At 50.8% G+C, this 12,150-nt stretch overlaps 1 protein-coding gene across 2 annotated transcripts; it reads right to left on the bottom strand.

The window, feature by feature from the left end:
• Positions 1-1,809: 1,809 nt before the first annotated feature.
• DLX2 (distal-less homeobox 2) lies at positions 1,810-3,876 on the bottom strand. 2 transcript variants are annotated; one of them, XM_056496170.1, is made up of 3 exons: positions 3,468-3,864; positions 3,082-3,269; positions 1,810-2,810 (listed from the first exon to the last, which is right to left on the bottom strand). In XM_056496170.1, exons 1-3 carry the CDS (start codon positions 3,790-3,792, stop codon positions 2,496-2,498), a joined length of 828 nt encoding a protein of 275 aa, XP_056352145.1. In that variant the 5' UTR covers positions 3,793-3,864; the 3' UTR covers positions 1,810-2,495. The 2 variants fall into 2 exon arrangements, with proteins under 2 accessions (XP_056352145.1, XP_056352146.1); XM_056496171.1 differs by having other exon boundaries at positions 1,841-2,810; positions 3,082-3,266; positions 3,468-3,876.
• Positions 3,877-12,150: the final 8,274 nt, after the last annotated feature.

Below are 12,150 nucleotides of genomic sequence, written 5' to 3'. Positions count from 1 at the left end.
CGTCTGCCAGCGGGGAAATTTCTTCTCCCCGGTCCGAGCGGGCGACAGAGGCCACTGCCACCAGGTCTCCCCGCGGCCGGAGGGCGGAGGAAGGAGAGGAGAGATATGGGATGGGTCGACACCCTGTGTCTTGAGGCAGCTCTGGGCTCTCATCCCAGTCCTCGCCGCCGGGTCAGCGCCGGCACTGCAGGGCAGCTGCCGCTTTCCCCTTTGTCTCTCCCACTCCTTCCTCTTGCTTTCTTTGCACCCGACCCTCATCTTCCAACATCCCCCCGTCATTCTTTGCTTTTCTTCACTCCTCCTTCGACCCCCGCCTTCCCTCGCCCCCAAGCTTTCCCCAAGCTCTCACAAGCGATCTGCCCTGCCGCTTTCCCCCCTTCTTCCCCCTCCCTCTTTTCCCCTTTCTTTCCCCCCTCCTCCCGACGTGTCTCCTTGTGGGGCCGCCCCCCTCGGCCTTCCTCGGCCCCGCCCGGGCTCCTCATGCCAAGGCCTCTCGGAAGAGTCTCGGCCAGGCTGCGCATTCGCGACCCCGGGCAAGCTGGCCTGGGCCTTCATCTTGTCTGCAATGGGATCTTCAGCACGGTTCTCTCTCCCCATGCCTTCTCCAAGAATGGCAGGGTCCTCGTGGTGATGAAAGCCAGAGATCCCTTCTTTCACCAGCTTTTGCTTCTTCAAGCAGCAAAGCTTCCAGGGATGCAGCCCGCAGGGGTTTGCCCCTCAGGGTTACACCTCGGAGGGGCACAGCCGGGAGGTGGCATCACGAGTGGGGCGGCCCCGAAGGGTGCAGCAAAGGTCATCAAAGTGAGGGTTCAGCTCAGAGGGGTGCAGGGAGCGTTCCAGAGGGTTACATCCTGGAGGGGTCCAGCCCTCGAGGGATACATCCCATGAAGCTGCAGCTTGGATGGTGTGCTGCCTGGGAAGGGATTCAGTCTGGAGGGATGTTGACCTTAGAGGTACATCCCAGAGGATTTCAGCTAGACGGGATGAAGCTGAAGGGCTGCCTCCCAGAGGGGAACATCTTGAGAGGTCTAGTCCTCAAGGGGCATATCTCAGAGAGAATCCGGTTCGTGCCTCCCGCCCTTAAGGCACCACAGAGGGGCTCGGGGCAGCCACCAGCTCTGGCCCACGCAAAGATCCCATGCAGGTTACTGGCCTGGGTGCTATTGCTGGAGGGGCAAGGCGAAATGCCTCTGGAGCAGGGCTGGGCGCGAGGACCAGCTCCAGGACTACCACAAATCCCGGGAACGGTCCTGCCCCAAACCCCTCCGGACCGCCATGGGAAGCTGTGAGACGGCAGCAGTCTGTCCCGGGTGAAATGTCGCTGGCGCCAGCAGGCGGGAGAGGGAGAAGGGGGGGCAGCTCTGGGCCGCTGCAGGCAGCGCTGAGTGATTCATGGCCTCGCCGAGAAGACTGTCAGGGGCGAGATTTTATTGTAGACGGGAAAGAGGGGAAGGAGGGGGGAAATCGCAGGCTTGAGGCAATAGTTAAAATGAGGAGGGGGTAGAGGGGACGCAGCTCTCCCTCCCAGCGAACACCCGGATCTGAAACGACACCCTCAACCTCCTCCATCCCTCAAAAACTCAGCGTGGGCACCATGGAAACAATAATTTATTTAAATAATCTCTGCTTATTGTAAAAGAAACATTAATGAGTGTATAAGTTTTCCATAATAAATAACCAAAAATACACTTTGTTTGTTTTGTTCTGTTTTTTTTTTTTTTTTTTTTTTTTTTTTTTTTTTTTTTTTTTGTTTTTGTTTGTTTTGTTTTGGGTTTTTTTGGTTTTTTTTGTTTTTTTTTTTTTTTTTTTCCCACGACGCTAGACATCAAACAGACCAGGGGCATGTCAGCGGCAAGGTTGCCGGCGGGGGAAGAGCAGAGTGGGGCGGAGAGGAGGACTCGCTGCGGCTGGCGCCCGACCCGGGCAAGCCCCATCGGGGCAAGAAACCAGCCCGGAGGCAGCGCACGGGCGGGAGCACCGGCATCGCCGCCTGTGACCGGCCCCCGCCCCCGCCGGACGGTTTTGTTCACGGCTAAAAGATACCTTAAACACGGGAGGCTTCTGTTTTAAATCTACATATAAAAATTATTTATCTTTTTTTTATCTTTTTATTTTTTAATCCCCAACATGAATGTGAGGTTATCCGCAAAGGCACCTATCAACTTTAAAAAAATAAAAAGTAAAGTTAACCAGAGTTCTGCACCGGTGGTTTGATGAAAATGCCGGGGAAGAGGAGGAAGGTGGACGGAGAGAAGAGAGGGAGGTGAGTACTTGCTCCGCAGCGTGGTTGTTTTCACGGCGGAAGGGAGGACCCCACGGGGTCGAATGCACACGGGCCCCGCCGCCGGTGGCAACGGGGCGGGACGGGGCGCGGAGTGGTTCCTCTCCGCCGGGATGGCCGGGGCTGGAGCCAGGCTTCACCAAAACACCAGTGCTGCACGTCGGTGCCCCGCGGCTGCCGGGGTGCGGCCCGCGGGCTTCAGTCTTTACAGCGCCTAGAAGATGCTGCCGCTACCGTGGTGATGCGGGGGCTGCGCCGGCTGCGGGAGGGGAGCGGCCGCCGGCAGGTGCGCGGGGCCGGCGGGGCCCGGCGGGTACCACGAGTAACTACCGAGGAAGGCGGCGGCGGGGTTGGGGCTGGCGGTGCCGGTGCCGCCCCCGGTACGTGAGTGCGGAGCAAAGTCCCAGGAGGGGGGCGAGGAGGGAGACGGCGGGGAAGAACTGCGGCGAGGAGGCGGCTCCGCTGGGATCTCCCCGCTTTTCCACATCTTCTTGAACTTGGAGCGGCGGTTCTGAAACCAGATCTTTACCTGCGGGGAAAGGGGCGTCAGGCGGCCGCTGCCTCCGCGGCGCCTTCCCGGCGCCCAGACCGCCCGCAGCGGAGCAGGGACGAGCAGCTTTCGCAGCCCCGAGCACCCCCGGCGCTGCCTCAGCGGCGCAGCCGCCTCGCCCGCACTCCCACCCCGGGCCGTCGAGGCGCCATGGGCCGGCCTTCCTCCCACGCTCGCACCGACTCCGCGGAGGGCGACAAGCCCCGGCGGGGCGGCAGGTGCCCGGGGCCCCGCGGCGGGAGAGCCTTACCTGTGTTTGGGTGAGGCCGAGCGAGGCTGCCAGCTCCGCTCTCTCGGGCAAGGCGAGGTACTGGGTTTTCTGGAAGCGCCGCTGAAGAGCCGCCAGCTGGAAGCTGGAGTAGATGGTCCGGGGCTTCCGCACTTTCTTCGGCTTCCCGTTCACGATCCTGATCTCCGGCTCGCAGTCTTCCTTCTCTGCTGCGGCAAAAACGGCAACCCCAGTGAGGCGAGGCGCCCCCGCCACCCCGGGCCCTGCTCTCAGCTCGGCATCGCCGCCCGCCCCGTCGGGGCGACCCACCGGGAAAGAACTCTCTCCCGGCCCACCCCGTGTGCAGAGGCTCGACCGCCTCCTCGCCAGGCTCACCGAGCCGTCCCCCACGCGGGGCTCGGACGTACCGGAGTCGTTGTTGGCCGGAGAAGCCCTGCTGCCGTAGGGCCCGTAGGAGCCGTAGGCACTCCCGTAACCCACGTCGTAGGCGGCCTTGGCAGAGTAGGGGGCGGTGCCGCCGCCCGCGTAGGGGTAGGAGCTCACGGGGCCGTAGGGCGGCCCGCCCGCTGCCCCATGCTGCTGGTTGGTGTAGTAGCTGCTGTCGGTGGCCGTGGAGACGGGCAGAGTGGGGGACTCCTGCGGCTTGTGCAGGCCGCCGTGCTGGTGGTAGCTGCCGGCGGAGATCTGGCTGGTGTGCATGTCCGGCATCAGACTCTCCAGCACCCCCGTCATGCCGCGCCCCCGCCCGCCGGGGCCCGGGTCGCCGCCCCGCGGCCGTCCCGACCGGGGACAGGCGGTCAGAGCCGCGCCACCATGCTGGCCGCGCTCCGCCGGGCGGTGCAGCCGCGCTCCCGCCGCCGCCCGCGGGACGGACTGTGCGCGCCGCGCGCCGCCGGGACGGCATTTAACATCGGTCACGTGGCGCGGCGTACGTCACCTAGCAACAGCCAATGCGGAGCCCGCCCGCGCCGGCTCCCCCGGGCTCGCGGAACGCGGGACGGCAGCGGCCCCGGGCGTGCGGACGAGCGGCCGCGGGTCGCCGGGGACCGGGACCTTCCCCGCCGTGCGGCTCAGGCTGCTGCCCCTTTGCTTGGACGGGGCGGGCCCATCTACACCAGCGAGGGCTCGCGGCCGCGGCTCAGCCCGGCCGCTTGTGCCGTGCTGTCTCTGCTGTGTGCCCCCGTCTGGCCCGCGCATCCGTCCCTCCGTAAGCGGCATGCCCACGCGGGCGCACCTGAAGGCTGGCGGAGCTGAGCAACCGCGTTTGGGGTTCCCTCTCAGCTCTTCTGGCCCCGGGAGAGCGTGCGCATCACGGGAGATCAGTAACCGCTGTCTGTAGCAGAGCTTTCCAGTGAAATCTCCGTAACGTTACACGCGGAGAGGCGACATTCCGCCTCAGCACGCGTGTTTTGTACAGCAGTTGCTGACAGCGCCCGCGCCTGTTGCCACCCAGGCAGAACGGCGGGGCCGGAGGTGCCAGGCGCCCGCGAGCGGCCGCCTGTGTCCCTGTCCTGGCTGCTGGCTGTTCCACCAAGGCCGCGGGGCCGGCTGTCCGTCGGGCGCTGCGGCGCTGCCCTTGGCCGCCCTCTGCCGGGGGCAGCACCTCGGGGCAGCTATGTAATGGTGTCTGAGGTGCCCTGAGTAGCGCTTCGGAACTGATTTTTATTCCTATATGTTATTTCCTTGTTCCACTGTCCGGGCCGCCTGCCAGGGAGCGCGTTCCTTTCTCAGGGAGGAGGCCACGAGCGGTGCGCCCGCGTCCCTCCCTGCGGGAGTCTCACGTATGTTCAGCGCGGGCAGGGAGGGAGGCGGCGCTGGTGCAAGGGTGGCTGCAAATGTTACCACAAAAAGCCTCTAAAAAGGTAAAAGAAAAAAAAAAAAAAAAAAGTGTCCTGCCGCCGTCGTGCTGTTTGCGAGGGCCGGGGGCACGCGGCGTACCTGGCGATCCGCGCGCGCCCCGAGCCGCGCGTGCCCCCTCAGCCCGCTCCTCGCGCTCGTCTCGCCCCGCCCGGCGGGGTTCGCTCCCTCACGGCCGGGATGCCGGTGCCGGTGCCGGGCATCCCGCTCCCGCCCCGGGCCGGCCGCGCCCCGGCCTCGGCCGCTTTGAAGAGGACGGCGGCTGGAGCCTGTCCGTCTGTGCCTGCGGGGTGGCGGCGCTGCGGTGAGCGCAGGTGAGCGGGGCTGGCCCTGGTCGCCTGCCAGCTGCAGGTGGGCCCAGGAGTGGGGCTGCGGAGGATGGGGCGCTCGGCTGAGGCGGCGGCGAGCCCCGGGGGCGGCCTCCGCGGGAACCGACGTGTCCCGAACCCGGCGGGATAACGCTGGAACCTGGCGGCCGGCCTGCTGGCCAGCGGGGCCCGGGGGGGCCGGAGCAGCGGCGGTCACCGAGAGAGCTCGGTGCCCGCAGCAGTGGCTCTCCCGCTGCTGACTCTCCCGAATGTGCTCAGTGCAAAAGAAAACCGGGTTCTGTAATGCGCAGTGTGAATGTACAGCTGTCGCAAGTGACATCCGCGTAGCACTGTTCCTGTCCATCGCTGGATGAGGGCCGGCAGTCTGCGACAGCCGCTGGCTGGCGCGGGGTACGGGCAGACAGCGTTTGTGGCTGACAGCCGCAACGGGACAATCAGCTGCCCTTCGTTAGTCACCTTCTGAAGCGTGTGATGTAGTTTAAAAAATACAAAGGGGAAAGAACATTTCATGTCACACTGAGGATTTAATAAAGCAAAGGACTTACTCGGGAATTAGTCTTGCTATGTGGAAATTTTTTTAAAAAATGAAATTAAATAGTGCTATATAGCATGTACATGGTGATCTGTACAAAAAGTGAAGGGCATGATTTTGTTTGCTTCAGCTTATATTAATAGTCTTTCTTGTGCAAGTTGTTTCTCATAAGTTGATCCAGGGCTCCCAATTTTGAATGAATTGTCAAATGATAGCTGCTTCAGAGTCTTATGGCTTTGTTTCTGCAGTTTATTTTGCTTAAGTGGAGGCAAGACTTGCTGGAATGGCCACCGGGGAGTTACTTTTGCATTTATTCACGTGGCTGATCCGGTAGATCTGATTTTTTTATTTCTAATTTACTTGAACTTTTCTTGTGAGGTAGTTCTTTTTAAACACCAGCTTGTATTAATAAAGGCATGATTAAGGGAGAAATGACATCAGGCAGCAGGAAGAAGGAAACCTTGTTTTAGGTGAGAGATGACTACCATGAATGTTTTACAACACACTTCTCTGAATCATAGTATTATTAGGAGTTGAAAAAAATAATGGCATTAGGCTACCCTATGTTTTCATGTTCTCGTGTTGAGCTAATAATTTTAATTTTGCTTTTTTGTTCCCTGCTTTGGGAATTGTGAATGTTACATGGCTGGGTAATTAGAAAAGACCCAGAAAGACTGGGGAGTGAGGGAAAAATCGGAGGGGAGTAGGAGTGTTGTGTGTACCTGCTGTTAATACTCGGCAAATCTTCTTGGTTTTGGTGTAATAGATCATGTGTTATTATTTCTATCCTGTGAGAAGGAATGTTTGTATGACACAAAATACATATCTTATGCACATTGGTCATTCAGTTGCACATGGGAGAAGGATGCTTGCCTTCTTGCTGCAGAGCAGTTCAGTGGTCAAAAGTTTTGGTCATGAAGTTTATATGAATGTGCAGCACTCATTGCCAGAGGCAACAAAACAATTGAGATGGCTTTGTTGTTGTTGACTTGTTTGTTTTAGAAGCAATCTCATACCCATGTGGACATATTTCAGTATCAAGTATGGTAAACACAGTGTATATAAACAGAAGAGAGAACCATCAGTCTTCAAAATCATCATCTTTAACTTATCAGCTTGTATTAATTTATTATTATTTAAAAAAAGGCAGTTGTATGTGATTCATAGAAATGGCTATGTTAACTCCAGGCTGGTATATTTTATTTAATTTTTTTATTAACTATTATTTCTATTATTCCCATGATTCTTTTCCTGAAATAGACTTCATCTGAAAAAAACGTGAAAAACACTTAAGGGCAGGCTCTATATATGTGATATAGATTTAACCTAGGATTAATGGAACACACATACAGTGTTTTATCTCAAGTTTCACTTGAAGAGAACTGCACTTAACATTAAGCATGAGGTTAATTTTTAATGTGTTGTATTTTTAAATATTATTTTACCCACTACGATCCACATTTGGCTGAACCATTTCACTTACTTCAGCAAGAATGTGGTGAATCTTAAGAGATGGGCCTGTTATTTCTGATAATACTGCACAAAAATGGTTGGACTGTAGTCTCTACTGCAGTGGCATGTTAACAAGTATGGATTTCTTTCCATGGCTATGGGAAATGCTTTCCAGTGGATTTATAGTGATATAATGCATGGTATAGTCCTGACTGCTTGCCTTAATAATTGAGGAGTAATATAAATCTTGTGCCAGATGAAGCCATGAGGAGAGTTTATTGCTTGCATTGTACCTATGAAATCTGGTATTGCACTCAGGAGTGATGGTAACATTTCAGTTTCCTTTTCTGAGGGATTAAGTGTATCAGCTTTTGGGAAATTGTGCCAATCTTTTCAATACCCTTCCGTAAGCTTGCTACCTGCTGTGCTTAGTTTCAGAATCCAGCGTTATCGTTTTCCTCTCTAAAAACTGTTTATTGTCTCATTCATCTGTACATCAGATTACTTCATTCCAAAAATCACATAACTCTTCTGAGAAGAATATGCCCCCTTGTGTGGCTCCCTGAGGATTCCTTTCTTAGCCCCTTGTTGTAAACAGCTTATACAAGCGTGACATGAGACATGGGTTCTGTAAAATCCTTTCAGAGTTGTTTATTAAGCTGTCTTGGTCTCAGATTATCTTTCTCAGTGATGATTCACTGGCAGCTCAGCACCTTTCTTCAGCAGAAACCTTTGCAGACTGGAGCACAAACTGTGACTTTTAATAGTGGATTAGTCTGGTGTTATTTAGCACAGGTGTTTCTCAGTTGTTCCCTGGTACAATGGTGAGGAAGTGCACAGCCTGATGCATTGGGGTGAATAGCAGCACATTCTTGGGTCTGCTGAAGATTCTAATTGCTGCAGATGCTTGGTGTGGGAAGGGAGGTCTGTGTGCAGAATGGGAAGGCAGTAGATCAGCAGTCCTTGTAGGATTTGGGAATAAAGCAGAGCATGACTAAATACTCCCTCTTGCCTCCTTTAAGACTGAAATTCTACCTTGTTCTGTGGCGAGGCCCTTGTATGTGTTCCCATCATCTCTGAGGCTTCCAGGTTTGTTTTTTTTTTTCTTTACCAGGTGTATTATAGTACTGACAAAAACAAAAAAAAAAACTGTGTGCTTTTTTTGTGGTGGTTTTGTTGAGGTTTTTTGTTTGTTTGTTTTTGGTTTTTTTTTCCCCCTTAATAGAATGACATTGGTGGAATAGCTAGAAAGTAATCTTTTTAGTAGTATTCTCTGGGAATGTTAACTGGCCTGAGGCTGGGCAATCACAGCTGCAGGTACATGGATACTCCAGGGCAAGTGCTGTGAGCATTTTAGAGTGGATCTGAGCACACTCAGGTTCAGTCAGTAGGTAAATCTTTGTCAAAAGTGTTTTGTGTGTGAATATTTAAATGAAAAAAAAAATCTTTAGTAAGAGCATACATAAAAAATGCTTTCAAGATGAATCATTAGATAATTTCTAATATTGCTGTAGATGACAAGTGTGAGAGAAGCTGAGAGGCGTATTTTGTGGGAGCAGATTTAAGCTGAGTTGATCATTTGTATAATTATGAACTGTTGTTTTGCACAGGTAATAGAGAATATTTTTATTTTCCTTGACTGTAATGTCTGTACAACTTTTACCTGTGAGTCTAAGTACAGTTTAGGCAAACTTCAACACTGAGAATAACCTGCTTTGGTGTTAGCTTAAATGTTATTATTTTAAGGGTTCCATTTGGTGGACAAGGGTGTTTGGAGCTCAGAAATGTTACATCACCTTATTGTACTGGATGAATTTTGATTTGTAGTGCCAGTGAACTGCCTGATGTGTGAAGTGTGCTTTCTTCTGCAGGATCTTGTTTGAGCTAACACCTCGTATGACTGGGAAGTAAAAAAAGTCTATTCCTGATGGAAAACATGAATGTCTTGCTTGGAAGGATGAGATGTGTGTTTTGCTTTAAAGAAGATATGTAGAAGAGCAGATCTTGTAAATGGATTGTACATCTGCAAAGTACTTGGGACAAGTCCTAGATTGCTACATTCCCATCTGGAATGCCACACTAAATTGACTCAAATTGTGGACCATGCAAACTGCAGAGCCTCTTCATGGGAATACCTGGACATATGCTCTGAGATTTGGCACTGGCTATTCCCTTTGTAAGCATCTTAAGTAAAAATTACTAATTGCTCAAAATTGTAAATTTAAAAGAAAATCTTCTTTCTTGCACATACAGACGTTAAAAATTAATTTGCTTTGAAGTTAATTTGCTTTTTTCTTTTTTTTGAAGTGGTGAATTAAACGTGATCAGAAGTGAGTGTGTTGCTATGACTTTGACTGGTGAAGCCACAGCTGTGCCATGACCTGGCTGGAGGACCTTTTCTTCAGGCTATGGAGCTGAAGTCTGTCATCTAAGTATGAAAACAGGGAGTTTTGGGCAGTGAATTGTCTGTGAGGAGTTCTCAATCTCATAATTTGCACACATATCTCTCTTGAAACTGCTCCTCCCTTGGAAGGAAAGGGGTGAAAGGAACTGTGTTCAGGTTCACAAGAGTTACTGGCCTTTTGATTTCTTGTGGATGCTTCGCTTACAACATTGGCAGATGATTTGCACGTGTATTTCATCTCATAGTACTTTTCCTGTTGGCAGAATGCCTAGATCTGAGAGGCCTTTTATGAACACTGCTGTAAATCTAAATAAATTAAATTAGAATGTTGCTTTTTACTTTACGCATATCTGTCAGGGGTTAATGTTGTCACCTAAGGAGCTCAAGCTTCTTAATTTTTTTTTTTCTTTTCAGCTTGGAAGTTAAAAAAATATCTAAGAAGAAAAGATCTTGAAAACTGAGAGAGCAGAGAAACTGCAGAGATAAAGTGGTAGGTGGGAAGTTAACTAAGTGAATTCTATTGCCTTCAGGTCCTCTCATGACTCAGTCCATATGGGCCTTTGCATGTAATTTGCAAAATTCGTTGAAAGTGGATTAAGAATAATGTGAACATGAACCTGTAAAGTGGCCACAGGGTGTCCCCACTGTTCCATGCTGATGCAGCCTGATAGGCCATTTATCCTGTAGTACAAAGCTTGATACACCTCTTAAATAAGCTATTTTATATGTTGCAGGTCTTAGCGTTTATTTATATATTTCCAATGCTTATTTGTCAGGGCAACTAATTAACATCTAGTCATCTAAATGGAGGGAGAAGGGGAAAAAAGGAATTGCTTTGCCTATTTTGCTTGCTTAGGTCTGAGTTCTCTTTTAACTTCCAGAGATTGGGTATGGACAAGTCTTGATTTTTCTGAAGTAGCTGTTATTCATTCCATGCGAGTGCAATTTGGTTGCTGAAATTAAAATGAGAATTTATTCAGAAGGATAGTTTTCTGTCCACTTCTAAAATCCTGCTACAGGAGGTTTGCATGTTAACCAAGAAAGTGAAGTGGCATACTTAGATAAGGGCTTGTCTGAACAATTGGTGGCATCAAATTAAGGGGTGAAAGTAAAAGTAATATTTTTGGGCTCTTAGGGTGGCTTACTTTAGATATGGTTTAATTTAAGCAGAAGTTAGGCGTTCTGCATAATAAATGCATCCAAGTGGAAAGCTGGTGCAGAGAATAGCTACAGTAGTAAAACACCCTGGCTTCTGAATAGTGTATGTGTCCCAAAACTCTGAATGGACAGTATGTGATGGATCAGACTGTGGCTGATACTGCACAAGGATATGTGCGCTGCTCCTGCAAGTGTTCAAGGCCAGGACAGGACTTAGCACAGCCTGTTTAGTGGAAAGTGTCCCTGTCTGCAGCCGGGATGTTTGGGCTAGGTCATCTTTAAGGTCCTTTCCAACCCAAACCATTCTGAAATTCTCTAAAAAGTATACATTGTAAGGAGCTCTGCATTAGGGCTGGGACTTCATGTTTTACTAAAACTGTGCTGTTACGTGTAGGCTGTGGCAGCAATGCTTTCCTTAGGAATTCTTTATACCTACATAAACTATATCTATCTGCTTTAGCTTTTCATCTTTGAAAATCACAATGTGTATTTTGAAGTCAGATAGTATTTGAGACGAGAAAAAATGATGTTTTGGGTAGTCTGTTGTGCCTGAAAATCCATGCAGTAAGGCTTTTTACTCTGAGTACAGACAGACACACATTACAATTACACATGTCAATTACCATGGTATTTTTTACATCCATGTGGCCATTCAGACTTCCAGGAAAGCCTGAAGAACAAACTCTCCTTTTGCAAGCAACTTACTGCTTTAGTTTGTCCCTTCTACAGTGCAGGAGCTGTGAATTGTATTTTTGTATCAGTAGCATACCTGCCTTTTCTTACTGAATTGAATCATGCAATACCAGCAGTGTTCTGTAATCTTGTTTATCTGGTGGCTTCCAGGCTTGGATTGTCTGTCCTACTTCAAATTGCTCTATAGGCCAGGCTTATTTAAATAATTACAGTAATTGTGCTGCAAACAACATATGACTGGCATTTCACCTAGATGTGCTTCCTTGGGAGTTGGTGATTTTGAATTTCCTTTCTTAAGAACTGCTCTTAGAAGTAAGCCTGGAGTACAGCAGTGAGTTAATATGTAAGCTAAGTCTATACTCTTCCATGAGGACGAGCAACTGAAATTTACATGATTATACATGTATGTTCTGGGTTTCTTCTGGCCAGATACCAGACACCCTTGAAATCTGTACACTCACTGCCCTCTGCAGCTGGACAGAGGAGAGAAGATTTAACAAAGCGTTTATGGGTTGAGGTAAGGGCCAGGAGAGATCACTCATCAAATGCCATTGTGTGCAAAACAGGCTCAACTTAGAGATATTAAGTGAATTTATTACTAACAAAACCAGAGCAGGATAATGAGAAGTAAGACAATCCCTTAGAGACACCCCCCTCCACTCCTC

The sequence above is a fragment of the Oenanthe melanoleuca genome, chromosome 7 (assembly GCF_029582105.1).
Source record: "Oenanthe melanoleuca isolate GR-GAL-2019-014 chromosome 7, OMel1.0, whole genome shotgun sequence".
Classification (NCBI taxonomy): domain Eukaryota; kingdom Metazoa; phylum Chordata; class Aves; order Passeriformes; family Muscicapidae; genus Oenanthe; species Oenanthe melanoleuca.
This window is presented reverse-complemented; position numbering and strand designations above follow the sequence as displayed.